At 41.2% G+C, this 16,545-nt stretch overlaps 1 protein-coding gene across 3 annotated transcripts; it reads left to right on the top strand.

Moving 5' to 3' along the window:
• The first annotated feature begins 70 nt into the window (after positions 1-70).
• On the top strand, positions 71-9,429 carry olfml2bb (olfactomedin-like 2Bb). 3 transcript variants are annotated; one of them, XM_029453554.1, is made up of 10 exons: positions 71-185; positions 570-825; positions 1,548-1,820; positions 1,980-2,087; positions 3,046-3,210; positions 3,350-3,545; positions 4,046-4,594; positions 4,735-4,911; positions 6,430-6,626; positions 7,510-9,429. In XM_029453554.1, exons 2-10 carry the CDS (start codon positions 622-624, stop codon positions 7,897-7,899), a joined length of 2,259 nt encoding a protein of 752 aa, XP_029309414.1. In that variant the 5' UTR covers positions 71-185; positions 570-621; the 3' UTR covers positions 7,900-9,429. The 3 variants fall into 3 exon arrangements, with proteins under 3 accessions (XP_029309414.1, XP_029309415.1, XP_029309413.1); XM_029453555.1 differs by lacking the exon at positions 71-185 and having other exon boundaries at positions 349-825; positions 4,517-4,594; XM_029453553.1 differs by lacking the exon at positions 71-185 and having other exon boundaries at positions 349-825.
• Positions 9,430-16,545: the final 7,116 nt, after the last annotated feature.

Raw genomic sequence — 16,545 nt, 5'->3', positions numbered from 1 at the left:
TTTTGAAAAACATCTTATTTATTGAAAACAAAACAAAAAATCATCATGCACACGCACACACAGGCACGAGGGCAGCCAGTCCTGGTTTGTACCGGGTCCGGTGTGGAGGTCTGCTTCCTCTGTCGGTGCCGCCCATCTCACCGGCGACACGTCGCATGGAACCGAATACAGCTCCTTTGTCTTCGGTATTTTATACGTGAATTGTATTTATTTATTCAATCTTTTTCATACATTTAATGACCGACTTCATAGAAAATAAGTGAATTGAATGCGCGAGTTGTGTAAAGTTTGATCAGGCTAAACTTGAAGCAGCGTTCATTCAGTGCGGTGGAGATGGTATGACGCGTTTGAAGACGTTTTTTAAGCGTTTGGAAGTTGGACAATCCTTCTCCTATAAAGCCGTTAGAGCCGGCAGACTGCTGGATGCGTGGACGTGTGTTCTCTCAGCTGTCTGACTGGAACTACCTGATAATTATCTGAGACTAGTTTCTTGACACAGAGCTGGTCCTTGTCTTCTGTAGAGAAATGTGGCGCAGATTTTCACTGCTGGTTTTATGCTGTGCTGTAAGGGGTCTTGATGCTCTGGAGGCGGACAGAAGCGCTGACCCCTGGCTGGAGAAGATGCTGTTGGTCGAAGCAGCGGAACTGGGGAAAGCGGACAAGGATGCTCCCCGCGCAGCTAAAGTAGAGGACACTATGCAGGGAGGGGAGCAGCACTCCTCGGGAAGAGACGCTCCTGTTGTGGGTGCGGAGGGGAGAGCTCAGCAGGCCACCGCCGACCCTCTTGAAGAGGAGCTGGATAACCAGGAGAATATCATTAGCCAGGTCAGTGTAATGTGCGCCAATTCCTTCATCGCCAAACGCCATAATGAAACTCGTAGTTTAATGACAAAATGCGTACAGCAAACGTGTAAAACTAGATGAAAGATTTCAAATATATTTAACAGAGGCCCCTTCAATTCGGCATGTAAAAATGTGTTATTCACATGATATTCCTGCGTTTAGCGGGCGTGTGAATCTGTTCAATTCAGTTGAAGTGAAGTTTTGTATGGGCCATGCTGGCTAAAAAAAAGTGATTGTAGCAACTACTTGCAAAACTAGGCCTATACTTATTTTCTTTCCAATAAACACAATCCAAAAAAAGTTTGTGAGTTCAGTTTAAATGACGTGTAAATCAGACCCAGGATTGTGCGTACACCAGGGCAACAGAGTGCATCCTTTTGGTGGTTGGTTATGTAATATCCGTCAAACTGTACTCCAAACCAAAAAGTGGCTGTTTGTAAACGCCTACAGCGTCTCACCGCTGCTGCAGCTGCAAATCATCACTCATGCTGCAACTTGTTTTTTTTTTTTCCTTCATTCAAGTATTTCTGCTTAGAGAATAATCCAAATGATCAAATATACATTCATATTAAGGTTGAATAAAAAGTTAAAGTTAGCGTATTATTTCTTTAAAGTTTCCTTTCATCTGAGCAGCCTGACTAAGTTAAAAACATTTTTTAAAAGATGTTGAGAAAGAAAAAACAAACGTTGTCTCTCTCTTTCAGCTGCTGGGCGACTATGACAAAGTAAAGACTGTGTCATCAGGGTCTGACTGTGTGTGTCGCTGCATTGTTCGACCAATCAAACGCTCTGACTGCAGTCGTATCTATGACAGCGACCAGGCATCATCTCCCCAAGATTCTTACACGGTGGAGACCATTACCAAGGGAACAGACTGCAAGAAGTGTGTGTGCATGGCTCCACCTTCAGCTGTCAACCCCTGTGAGGGAGAGTACAGGTTTAAAAAGCTACAAGAGGCCAGCAAAGATGACATTAAGGTAAAAAACACAGACACACACAATGTCTCTTTCATTGTTTTTCTATCGGCTATTGAGGACAAATGACTTCTTGAAGTAGTGTAGCGTTTGAACTTTAGCTAAAGATGATTCCCATAGGCCTAATCAAAGTTTCTCATCTCTGTGACTTTGCATGTTTAGCTGGCGACTATTATTGACTTGTTGGAGGGCTCTCTGTATGGAATGGATTTGTTAAAGCTCCACTCCGTCACCACCAAGCTGCTGACCAGGGTGGACAACATGGAGAAGGTACACAAAGACACAGAAGTTGACACACACAGATTTGCATAGGGGAATAATTCACTATACATTTTATTTAACCCACATCTAGGTTATATACATAGTGTGTGGCATGGAGGGAATGTAACTCCAAACATACTTTTAAAAAATCTGCTTTCCATAAGGAAGAATGCCACAAGATGAAACAACGTTTTCAGGTTTTCTTTTATCCAAAGACTGTAGCCCCAATCACATAATACTGTAGATACTTGTCATTTTCATTGTCAGGACAAGAAAAATATATTCTAATAGCCAACTAGAATGGCATTCGGAGAGACCAGACCTCCGGCAAGGCAAATGGTGTATTCACGTGCTCCTCGAATGGTCCTTTTTTCTAAAGATGGTCCAGAGAAGATGTGTTGTCAGACTGAGTTCATGTGATTTTCCCACAATAAGGGAAAAATCTTTCCGATTATTCAAACACCACATGAATGCAGCACAAATGCCCTATCTCACAATGTTAACAAAAGTAATTAATGTTACCAAATACTAATGTTAGTAAAATAATTCATGTATCCGCCTGTGATTCGGATCCTTTCAAAAATGTAAAAGGTTTAATGTCTGCCGTGTGTCTAGTACTAGCGTCTTATCAAGAGCATATTTTCCATGACAAAATCGAGACAACTGCACCCCCCTTTTTTTTAGCCTATATTTGTTTACATTTTGACAACTGGCACCATTAAAAGTATTGTGAATTAGCTATTAGCAGTTCCCCATGGATGACACCTGACACAGGGTAACTTTGATACTAAAAAACTTAAAAACAGGATGATTCTCAGGCAAGTTCTGGATTAGTTATATTTCTGCACTCATTTATTGTGGTTTTTCATTGAGTATGCCATTGTGAATCCTGCTTCGAATGGAGCTGTTTATATAACTTTATATATGAATGCTGTTTATGTACTGTCATCATGTGTGTGCACTCCAGGGTATTGCCCGTAATTTTACTGAGAGAGTAAGAGAGAAAGAACGTGTGAAGGAAAGAGCAAAAGAAAAGGACAAAGAGAAGAAAGCCCAGCAGAAAAAAAAGAAAGTTAATAATATGGAGCGTGAAGGACAGAAAAGTGGAGCAGCTGCCTACGGCAACAAGCAGGTATTAACTGCCTGAAAACGTATCATATCATATAACAAACATATCAGAAGCAAAGACAGACTCCTGCATCCGATCTGTTTTCTAAAAGAATCCCATATTCTGTATAAATTAGACAGAAAATGTGCTTGTTCTGTTGCAGAACAATAATGAATGTCAGCTGAAGAAGAACCAACAGCAGGATGGTCTGGAACAACAGCCAACCAGGAATAAGACGGGAACTCAAAAGCCAATCAAAGACAAGAACAGCATGGTCATCAAGGGTGTGACCTTTTACAAGGCCGAGGAGGAAAGCTACAAAGAGGAAGAGAAGGATGAGAAAGGGAAAGGAAAAAATAGTAAGTCTAACGTACCCATCAAGTGCCTAGATCAAGATAATTGGCACTTTCTGATGAATTTCAAGACTTTATTTCCAGTCATATTCTGAGGTCATTTGCTAATAATATCCTAAATGTGTGTTTTATTTTTGTAACTAGCCTCATCACTGTGAGCAATCCCTTTCACTTACAATTAGTCAGGATCCATTTTTAATATAAAATGATCGAGGTTATGGATATGTTCCACTTTTGATTGGCGTATATCCATAAGCTCCCAAGGACAATTATATCAGGTGAGAGCAATCTCATTTACTGATACTTATGAAAAATACAGTTTGATTACCTCAGCAATATTTGTATATGAAAGAGAATGTGACCCCCTCCATCATTTAATTAAAAAAGACATAATAGTGTTCTGTGTCAAACTGACTCTAGCAGGCAGATACAAGTATTCAACATAAAACTGTCCTCTTCTTCTATCTTTCATTTTACTTCTTTTACATCAACTGCAAATGCTTCAGTGGACTTACTGATCTCCGAGCCACCTACTTTGACATTCCCCACCAAGAGTCCGGGTCCTTCAACCACTGTGAGCACACAACTAGACCTTCAGGACCTATTAAGGAGGCCAATCAGGCCTGCACCCACCCAGCAACCAACAGTTCCCCCAACTACCACCCAAAAAAACACAACTACAACCAAACCAGTTCCCACCACCACTAAACAAACGACTGAATCTACCACTAACATACCACCGACAACTCCAAAACCAACTACAATCAAAACAGTTCCCACCACCACCACCACCAAACAAATGACTGAATCAACCACTAACATACCACCAACAACTCCAAAACCAACTACAACCAAAACAGTACCAACCACCATCAAACCAACAACTACTATTCAGCCTACCCGGCACGTCAATCAGCATACCACCTCACTCTCGGATACCAATTTAGGTCCACCCAATGATGTGTCTCCCCCGGCAGATACTCAGCCAGGATCCAAAAGTCGGCTCAGCTGGACGGAAAGCCCTGCTGACAAACCAGGGACCACAAAAAAGCCTGGTAGAGATACATATTGTACAGTATATTATCTTCTAGTGAATGCATGTATTTTTAGAATTTTTATCATTAAAATAAGTGAGAAATACAAATCGTGTTATAGTCTTGATTCACAGTGTCACCTTTCGTGTGTGTTGTTGCAGCCGTGTGTAAGGACACAGTAGCCAGCATCTCTGAACCGGTTCAGCAGAACTCTTACGGCCTCAGTGCTGGAGCTTGGATGAGAGATGCTCATGGCCATGGCAACGTCATCTACCTTACTAATGGTCACTATGGCAACAACCTCCTAGAGTTCCGAGACATGGACACCTTCAAATCAGGTAAACATGAAGTTACTTAAAGAATCTTTGCTGCTACATTTACAAACAAATTGGCAAACAGACTGGATTTTGGTCACCTAGTCACTATCATTAGAGATCCTGAGGCAAATCCACCCCAGAAATCTATAGATCTTCTCAACCCAAACAGAGTCTCAGTTTCAAAGAGTCATCTTATGAATCGTTCAACTACTTTTGCCAAAGACAAATCTGCCAGAGCGACTGATAAATACATTACTTGTGCCATATTGCTCTCAGTTCTGTTTGAATACAAGTTGTGTTTTGTTTCAGATAGACTGTACACAAGTGAAAAATCATTTTCTGAGATCTGTACAGTATGGCTGCCACAGACCAGCCCCAATAGCACTAGCCCAATAACAACCAAGTAGTAAAATTGTGTATTGTGTGTACTTTGATCCTTTCAGTTTGTGGTTGAGTTAGATGCACATCTACACACAGGAGTGCTGCAGGAATGAGTCCTAAAATTAGTTATTATTTTTTCACTTCCAGTTCACTTGTCTCAAAGTCGATGGGTTTTTGAATGGGTTGTTCAAAATAAGAACTGTGGTTAACACAAGCTTAAGATATTTTCACATTTTGTTCTTTGACATAAAATAAGTCGGTACATACGTTGAAGTCATGTGACCGTGCTGTAGTTTGTTTATAGCCTCACGCTAGCTTTTTATTCCTGGCAATTGCATTTTTGCTTCAATCATCATTGAAATAGTGTTTGTTTGTGTAAGTATCGCTAACTTTTGTTTGTCGCAGAGCTTCTGCAATAATCCAATATTCAAAGGGAAATCCCATTGGTTTTGTCGAGGCAACCAGGGCAACGCTAACTTCCTGGTTGGCCTACAAAAATATGTCATCCCTGCAGCAATGATGGTTCTCATAAGCTTCATAAATATATGCGTCATGAACATCATTTGATCATCAAATTGACACTTCTGTAACAGACCCCACAGGCAACTGGAAATTTCAGGTCAATAGAAAATGTGTGGCAACCAAAAACAAAATAACAGGAAAATGCATTTCAGCCAGATAATATTAATAACATATTGGAGATATAAGAAACAAGCTCTTGCCTTTAAAAAAAACTTTTTATAGAATGTTTGAACTTCATTTATCTAAACCTTGAGATGCTTTAGGGAAATGGGGCCATTAACCTTATAGTGCTATCAGTAAAAGATGGCTCAATAGTATCTATGGAGCTGTAGCAAACTACATTGGAGAATGTGTGTCTTGTTTTTTCTTTTTTTAGCATTTATACAGTATTAGGATTTGTCTCTCAACCTCATCACCCATTATATAACATTACTAAGTTTCACAGTGTCAACTGTGTTTTAATATCCCTCAGGCTAGCGTTTAAAAAATATCGCTATTGAAACATGTTCCATAGATACTGTATGGGTGGATCACACCTTGATATGCAGTCATGGTAACACTTGTTCTAAAAGTCATGTTGTGGATTGTGAGCCTGACCAGCTGCATGTATGTTTTCTGTGTGTTCTTCCTGCTCAGGTCAGGCAAGTAACTCATACAAGCTGCCCTACAGTTTTACTGGAACTGGCCACGTTGTGTTAAATGGAGCTTTCTACTACAACCGTGCCTTCAGCAGGGACATCATCAGATATGACCTGAGACACAGATATGTAGCCGCCTGGACCACACTACATGATGCTATACTGGAGGAGCAAGTTCACCGGACACAAACTGAGGTAACACCCATGCTATACTTTATGTTAGGGTGGTAACTGTGATTTAACCGTAAGAGGAACACTGCACGATGACTTGTGGAATACACACTCGGGACACTTTTAAGGGTCATAAAAGGTCAGTGCGGGGAACAAAAACACTACAAATCACTCGAGTTCAAAAGGTCAAATAGCGAGGAGTAGAAACAACTGCTGTAGTTCTGTTCACAGTTCCTTTCCAGATATATTTCAACTGAAAGTTTACTTGATACTTGACCCCGATAAAAGTGAAGAATTGATCTTCAAAGGAAGATATCAACATTCTGGGAAAAACATTTATTGTTTTTTCCGAGAGTGAGATGAGAAGATAAATGCTCTCATGTTTGTGAGTTAAGTACATACAGTAGTTGCAGTTTGGAGGGGATTGGCTTAGTTTAGTGTCAATAAAACACTTACTTATCTAAAACTCACTAACGTGTTGTATTTTGTTTGTCTAATCCAGACATCAACAGAATGGAAAATGGCACTTTGTGGTTTCAGGAGGGAGTTAAAGACTGTTAACATTTTTCCTAGAGATGGCATTTAGACGTGTTGCTTGTAGTAGGCCCATATCAAGAAGAATGTGTTTACTTCTCTGTATTTATAGGGTACCTGGGTGCACCCCATAATAAAAACCTTTGGATCAAGGGGTAACTTTAGAGATAAAATCTCAACAATAGCATTGTTAATTTCCCCAAAAAACTCACTCATCTTAACACAGTCCCAAAGACAGGGGGCTAAAGTCCCCCTATCCTGACTACCTTTGATATATGAATCTGGATTATTGCTATGAAATCTAATTGTAGTAATATTAGTGCACATTAGTTATATATACATAACCTCTGTAAGATGCATGTTGTACTTCCAGGTGCAGTTTGCTGTTGATGAGTCAGGCCTGTGGCTGCTCTACCCCGCTCTGGACACAGAAGGCTTCCACCAGGAAGTAATCCTGCTCATCCACCTCCGCCACCGAGACCTGCAGCCAATACAGAGCTACCGCACAGGTCTTCGGCGCGGTCGCTACGGAAACAGCTTCCTGGTTTGCGGCGTGCTTTATGCAGTGAACAGTATGGAGCATCGCTACGCTAATGTCACATATGCCTTTGATACACACACGCTCACACACACCGTGCCGAGCCTGGCGTTCACCAACATGCACGCACACACCTCTCAGGTGGCTTACTGCCCATTAGACAAGAAACTGTACGCATGGGACAATGCACACCAGATGACGTATGATGTCATCTTCGCCTATTAGTACAATGAATGGACACACAGTTGGAAGATTTAACAGCAATCCAGCATATCCAGCGAAGAAAGCTGAGGACAGAAGACTTCCGAAAATGACTGACAGATATTTATCAATGTTTGGTTTCTAAATGACTGTGGATCAGTCTAACTGAATGTGTTTTTTATATTGACCTCTGCTGCTGCTTTGTCACACACACACACACACACACACACACACACACACACACACACACACACACACACACACACACACACACATACACACACACCAAAGTCAGTATCAAGCAGCAAGAGAAGCATTTAACTAAAAAAACAAGTGGAAATATACAGAGGTTACATGAATGAAAAACTACAGTATGTATACATGTCCCCCTGCATACTCACACTGTGATGGAGAAATCACTGTGGAGTGAACATGCATGAGTACACACATGTCCACTCCCATATTTAACACCAATGGTTCTGAAAAAAGCTGTTAATGACCCTGGTTATCCTCTTCTTTAAGAACATGTGCTTCTAGCATTTGAGTTTGTGGACAAAAACACACTTTCTCACATCAAGTTTATTTTTCCTGAATGATGATCAGTGTGCATGAGCGTTTCCTATACGTTTTCAGTTCTCTCTTTCTGGTATGACCTTCCATGAGTTCAGTGCTTGGCAACAGGAGTTATTAGTATCATGTTAAGTGGGATTGATCTAGTCTTTGAAAAGTTCCACTTTCATTAGAGTTAAAAATCACATTTTGTAAAGTTTAAGAGAGAGCACTATTCACCTTTGGCTTTAAGACCACAACGTATGAGCCTGTGTTTACCTTTTTAAGTTGAAAATAAATAAATAATCTTAACTCCACTCACTAGCTTGTTTATAACTTCCATTCTCAAATAGAGGTGTGAAGTTAGGAAGACCTAGGCATTGAGCAAGCAGGGTCGGTCGGATGAAAGATGCTATTGGGTGGACAGGGAGGATCCAGTGTTTTTGGGAATAAAAGTCCAAATATCTTGGGCTCCGCTGCATCAATTTTGACCAACTCTGTCTCTTGTGAATCACCTAACTTCATGGAAGTGCAACAGTTCAGGGTTTCGGCCATAAACAAAATCCCTGAACTCCTATACAGGCTTATGCTACTAAAAATCAATAAGCTACTGTAATCAGAAATATAACGTCAGATAAAACCAGACATGACATTTTAATTAGAGTAAAAACTGATTCTGATAATGAGTTATGATAGACACTTCATACTATATGCATTGCCTATGCAGAGTAATGCCTTTATTTTCAGGATGTAATGAAGCAGCAGCCTATTTTTTTTTACATGGTCAAAGTGTGTACTGTACTACATTGTATACTGGTTTATTTGTATTATGTCTGCTTAGTGTGTTGCATATTTACCTTCACTCCTGTCCTGTAATGTTCTTATCATAAGGTATGGAGCTCTAACCCTGGTACAGTTAGGGCTTCATCTACCATTGAAGTTCATTCATTTAAAACCATTTGTAAATCTAAAGACAAGGTTGGTTTCAACTGCTTTAATACAAGTTTGCCGTTTTGTTAATTTATAATAAAATGTTTCAAAAAGAGGATGGTGGACAAGCGCCAGTCTTTCTCCCTTTCTTTCTCCTCAGTCTGTCCTGTGCATGTCCAGCCTGCTGTGGACATTATTTCTGGGATTGATTTAGTTTTCCTGGAAGCTGCAGAGCCACTGGAAGGATCCCAGGGTGGAAAATAAGCCCCAGCCAGATGCTGGTGAACCTCTGAATGCTCAGCACACATACCAGACCTTCTACATGTTAGAGTCTCATGCAGATTCCTATAAGATCACTTCTGGGGTTTGATTAGATTTCATCTCAGAGAGACGTTTTCACTTTAGTCTGGTTTGTTCTGCACAGCGCACTTCTCTTCAGATCAGTTCATATGCACTCAAAAGGTAATGAAAATGCACTAAAATAATGAACACATTAATGACGATAACACAGTTTCAAAGAAGGTGAGCACATAGGGAGTTATTAGGTCTGCTTCATGGACTAGTTTATGGGCCCTCTGCTCCAGTCTTGCAGATTCTGAAACGTGTTTGCTAATGGATCTCGAGAGAACTAACATGACATGTACATCACAAACTTTCAATGGAAATATATTTCAAAATAACTCCTGGCTACTAATAATATATAGGCTATGGGGATGTGTTCACTGCTGAATTCAACTACATTTACCATCAACACATTCAAAGTGGCAAATGTTCCCTTTACATTTATGGTGCAGTCTTACCTGCACTGTGATACAGTTCAGTAGAGAAGAGGAGATTAAGATTTTAAACAAAATGACTCCAAAATATATGAACAACATAATGGGCCTCATGCAGGAAGCGATATAAGAACACATTTCCTATTATTTTTGCCTTATTTTGACTTCATTGACTTCTAGGCTGCACCAATGTTTCTTATGTTTGCTCTTCTCTTAGGTAAAAATTGCAGTGGTCACAAGCAGTGTTACCAAGATAACAAAAACATTTTGTTTTCAAAGATCACACATTGTTTGTCCAATGCAAGGAAAAACAAGTTTTAAATTTGAGGAACATGTGAGGAATTTGTGGGCTCAGAAGCTCACAAAGCTTATATACTGCTCTTAGATACTTTTTGATTTGCCTGTAATGCCAGTACTGATACTCACGAAGATCCCATGTTTACCTTGTTTAAGTTTATTTAACAGTACCTTAATTTCACTACTGCTGAAGTTCTTCTTCTTACTAGCCTTTTTGGTGTCATCCCTGGAATTCTTGGGCGTGGGCTGGAGTATTTGCAAATGACACAACACCTGTGGGGGTGAGATCCAACAGTGTTTAGGCCGTTACCTATGCTAATAAAAAACAATCGGCCACACGCCTCCAATTTCTGATCAAGTGGAAATCATCACTAAGTAACACATAGACGTCTTTGACATAACTTCAACACTGTTACCTCTTCCCAATCTGTTAATAATGTTAGTTCATCGTTTTAATGTGTTACATTTTAATTCTGGCATATCTTACTGCACCTTTAACCAAGGTCTTTGCATCCATCATTTGAATGTTTTATTTTCGTTCCTCCCTTTTCACAGATTCCTTAAAGGCCCTGTCACACATATCCGTATGACAGAAACGTATGCCGGCGCATATGAAATATCGGCAATAGGTTGATATAAATTAAGGGTAAGTTGTGATCGACGCAAACGTTACGCCGAACACGGCAGACATCCGTATGGCAGAAACATATGCCGCCGTATATGTAAATTAGCTAAAAATGTGTCAGAGTCCAAATACGTCCAACTTTTCCACAGCGGTGTTGTAGCTGACATATACATAACGTATACATAACAAATTATTATACGTATGTCAAACATTGATAGCGTATCACTTACTTATTTAAAACGTATCAGAGCATCTGGCCAACGGAGCTGGAAAAGTGCCATCTGGTTCACGTCATGCTGATGCTGGAGAACGGCTAACATGCTGAACGCTAGCTGTACTGTAGAAACACGTTTAATAAGTTACTCCGTCGTCAGGCATCATCTTAACATAGGGTAGGAATAGGTTATCCACTCGTTATCAATACATTGGCTGTAGGATTCACCGTCAGCCAACGTAGCCTTGATCTAATGTTCCTCTAACGTAGTCACATAGGTATTTACGTACAATATTTAAGTAGGTAAGTATTCACGTACTGTATTTACGTAGGTAAATATTCAACTACGTATTCCGTATTCACGTATGTCTAACGTCACGTAACGTCTGCATATCTTATGAAGCACACGTCGGGTGCGTCCGGTAATTTTGAACATGCTCAAAACATCAGCGTTCAACAACGTACACCAGCGTAACACCGCCTGTTCTTAACGAATACTACTTATACCTTACCTTATATCAACGTAAACCAGCGTGTTGCCGATATTTTGTATATGCCATATTTATGTATACGTTATGCATTCGTAGGGCATTCGTCTGATACATTTTGTATAAGTAAGTGATGCGTTATCAATAGGTTAGACATGCGTATCTGTATATGTTCACCTTTCCGATCCGATGAAAAGCTGGACGTGTTTGTATGCGCCAGCATACGTTTCTGTCATACGGATATGTGTGACAGGGCCTTTAACGGATGCTCTCTCACCTCCTTTAATTTTGTCCTCAATCTCCTAAACACAAATTACCCCTGAGTGACTGTATTTATGACGCAAAGCTCTTGATCTGCACGACAACCTCCCTCCTTTCTTCTCTCTCCTTTTCTTTTTCTTTCTTTGTACAGATTTTCAGCTCAGTGGTAGTCAGGAATGTGTATGCAGATACCGCTGCTATTTTTAAACCAGACATTATTCGTGTGTGTGTGTGTGTCCGTGTGTGGTCCCTATGCTTTCAGAAATTATGTACAAGTGGTTTATAGACAGTTGTACAGAACACACACACACATTCAGCTCGGTGAGTCTTTTAGAGTATGCAGGTGATGTGAATGGGCGCCTTTCTTCTGGCATCCTGCTAGGTGGTCACTTACCACACACACACACACACACACACACACACACACACACACACACACACCACCACCACATTATATTTATATCACTTTTGATGTCATCTCCAGAGGATCCAACCAGCTTTACTGGAATATACCTGCTGTAAGTCAATGGGCCTCATGTAGCAACATTCTCTTAAATATCTATTAACATTTCTCTACATTTTCTGTTAAGGAAACAATTAAGAGAAGTCAACTTCAGATGCACCAAATGTCCTCAGCGATCCAAATCTACTCTTTCCCAGGTGTGATTAATGATGATTTCCACTTGATCATAAATTGGAGGCGTGTGACCGATTGCTTTTTATTAGCATAGGTAACGGCCCTAAACATTATATAAGGGCAGGTGTTGTGTCGTTTGCAAAGACTCCAGCACACGCCCAAGAATTGGAGGGATGCCACCAAAAAGGCTGTAAGACAGGGGTCACCAACCTTTTTGATACTGAGAGCTACTTCAAGGGTACTGAATAATATGAAGGGCGACTTGTTTGATACAAACTTCCTGAATAACATAGTTGCACGGTTCACCTTTAATGATAATATTATCATTAATAATAATAATCATAATAAATATTCATATATGTGAAGAGACTGTCTGATCACATGTTAATGTTAATTATTCCTCACAATGATTATTAACAATGATTTACCATGGTAGGAAACAGATATATTTAAACATGCAACATTATTTATTTATGTTCTCAATCTATTTCAACATTTGAAATCACATCTCTGATATTTTTGTAAATATCTTTATTGCCAGTTTTGTATGAATGAGCACATTTGTAGCATTTTGTTCAAAATCACACCAGTTATATTTTAGTACAAAATATCACCTCTGTAAAAAAATTAGGAAATCATTAACTGTCACATCTTCAAATCATATCCTGTTTGTACAAACCACTAACTTTGTAAAATCGGAGAGAGTGGAGATCACATCGGAACCTTTCTTCTCGTCTTAGAACAGTGTTTTCAATAACATCATTGCACCTTTCACAAGGAAACGGGATCATATTACTCCTGTATTAACTGCTCTGCACTGGCTCCCGGTAAAGTACAGAATAGAATTCAAAATCCTTCTCCTGACTTACAAATCAATTAATGGTCAGGCTCCAGCATATCTTAAAGATCTCATAGTACCTTATAAACCAACTAGAGCATTACGCTCCCAGACTGCAGGGTTACTTGTGGTTCCTAGAGTCTCTAAGAGTACAATGGGAGCCAGAGCCTTCAGCTATCAAGCTCCTCTCCAGTGGAACCAGCTTCCAGTTTGTGTTCGGGAGGCAGACACACTCTCCACATTTAAGAGTAGGCTAAAGACTTTCCTTTTTGATAAAGCTTATAGTTAGGGCTGGCTCAGGTTTGCCTTGGATCAGCCCCTAGTTATGCTGCTATAGGCTTAGACTGCCGGGGGACACCTCCCTGCTCTCTTCCTTCTCTTCCTCTCTCCTCCCCTCCCTCTCTTCTTCTCCCTCTCTATCTGTATGCATTTATGTAAATGTATGTTACTAACTCATCATCCGGGGTATCATCCCCGGAGTTTCTGTGTCTCTCATGTGGCAGGTTGCCACTGATAAAGTTTACGTCAGGATCATGAATCGTGGCTGCGCCTGCTGCCCTGGTCCTGCTGGACACCGGGAAGCCTTTTTGACATTTTCCTGGATTCATCCATACTTTCTCTTTTTTCAACACAACATAATTTCTGTCAAATGTTGTATTTGTACTATGTTGTTTATCCTGTACACACGACATCTATTGCACGTCTGTCCGTCCTGGGAGAGGGATCCCTCCTCAGTTGCTCTCCCTGAGGTTTCTTCCATTTTTCCCCCTTTAATTTTGGGGTTTCTTTTAGGAAGTTTTTCCTTGTGCGATGCGAGGGTCTAAGGACAGAGGGTGTCGTAACCTGTAGTCTGTAAAGCACACTGAGACAAATGTATAATTTGTGATATTGGGCTATACAAATCAATTTGATTTGATTTGATTTGACCTTTCAAGACCTCTCCGTCCGAAAAGGCTTTCTTGTTCTTTATTTAAAAAAATGTGCAGCTCTATATGAAGTTTCTGTTGCTTTCTGGGACTTGTTCACCGGCCTTGTGAAAAGAGACTGCTGCTTGTTCAAAGCTGCCTTTAACTCACGGCTTGTTCTGCCCGCAGTGCTGCCAGCTGGGTAGTTAGCATGGCAGCTTTTGTGACACTTACTGAAGTCTCTCTCCACAATGTGCCGATTTGCCGTCACCCCGCAAATGAGACGTATACACTTTTCTTTCACTGTTGTAAAAAATTATTCTTCCTCCAAATCAATGTGAAAATAGTTAGTTTTCTTTTGCTTTTCTGCCATGTTTAGCGTAAACAACGCACCTAGCGCCCCATTGTAGCCGCTAGCTTGTCTCAGCGACAAGGGAAATGGAGATTTAGCTTAACTCTGACCCCAGACAGGGTCCGAGTTCATATATACATAAAACATTTTAGTTTTTAAAATTCTATATTCAATATTGTCATTTTAAAATATTGGCGTTGGCTACCCCTGCTGTAAGAAGAAAAACTTCAGCAGTAGTGAAATTGAGGTACTGTTAAATAAACTTAAACAAGGTAAACATGGGATCTTGTGTCACTACTGTCACTACTGGCATTACAGGAAAATCAAAAAGCATCTAAGAGCAGTATATAAGCCATTCAGAGGCTTTGTGAACTCTTTAGTCCACAAATGTAATAATCCAATTTTTGTTCCTCAAATTTGTAACTTTTTTTCCCTTGCGTTGGACAAGCAATTTGTGAACTTTAAAAACAAAATGTTTTTCTTATTGTGGTAACACTGCTCCCGACGCTGGGAATTTTGCAGGCGGAATCCGCCATAGCTGCTAACTGAAGCTCTGTCCCCCAGAGCCAATTGACTGACTGGTGGTATGGGTGTACAGCAGAACCAAGTCTCGGAGACACCGGAGGAGCATGTGCAGGTGTGGTGTAAGGATTGGGTAATGGGTGGCTGGGTGTAAAGGAGCCCCGCACGAGTTGCAAGGGCCCTCCAGTGGGTGCTCTGGTTGAACTGGATAGGTAGTTGTCCAATTCCGCCCTGCGGAATACTGAACAGATGGTATTGCGGTATAGGGGAAAAGCAAAGGCAAATTCTGCCGTGAGCACCTTGAAGCATGTAGGCAAGGGGTGCCTGAGCTGGGCTTCACCATGGTGTGTAGAAAGCTCACTAGGACCGACGGAGGCACAAGTTGATGGCTGGAAGAGCTGAGCGAGGTTGATGTAATTACCTGCTAGTATTTTCTGCCTAAGGGAAGGTGGAATGGGGGAGGGTTGTGCAACTGGAATGGGATGAGAAGGGGGAATGGCGGAAGCCAGAATGAAATTGCTGGTGGTAGTAGGATTAATGATGGCTGGAGCAAGAAAACTGATGGCAGAGAGCTGTGTAGATACAGGAAACACAGTTGGATGTTGGGGGACGGATGGGGGAGGGAAAGTAACAGGGATAGAACAGGATGAAGTTGAGAAGGTCTGAAAGAGGTAGTGCCGAGGCTCGTAACAACTGTATGGACGGCAGCGTTGGTAGTGGCTGTTGCGAGACGGAAGGGGGAACGATCTGCACGAGCAAGCAAGCCCAAAAGGGGCTATGTTAGCCACAGCTGAAGGAAAGGGAGGAAAGGATGCGTGGATGAGGGGTTTGATGTTAAACCTGTGGACACAGGGATGAAAGAAAAGAGGACAGAACACGAGATCAATCAGAAACAGAGGGAGGTGGTACAAACGGAAATACGACCTGGCCCTGAACGAGGGAAGGAGCAGTTTGCTGCGCCGCTGTAGTGGGCTGCACCATGATGTCATCGTCGTAGTTTGGGCCAAAGCGCTGGGAAGGGAAGCACGAAGAGAGCAGCCGGTCGGAGGGGTGGAGGAAATGGAAAGTGCGAAGAGATGGAAAAGCGCGGTTTTGTTGTCGCTCTTGTGGAAATTAATTTTACTTTCCTTAAGAGGATGCTGGAGGCGGGCAACTGTTCGGTCAAAGATGGTAGTTGCATGCGTAGGAGCTGAATCTGGGAAGGGGCGAGTTGGCCGGCGTCTGCGACCTCTGTGGGGATCTGGTTCAGGTGGTGTCTGACTGGAGTTTCTGGATG

This window comes from Cottoperca gobio, chromosome 17 (genome assembly GCF_900634415.1).
Source record: "Cottoperca gobio chromosome 17, fCotGob3.1, whole genome shotgun sequence".
NCBI classification, from domain to species: Eukaryota; Metazoa; Chordata; class Actinopteri; order Perciformes; family Bovichtidae; genus Cottoperca; species Cottoperca gobio.
Note: the sequence above shows the minus strand (reverse complement) of the source record. Positions and strands in the feature narration are given on the sequence as shown.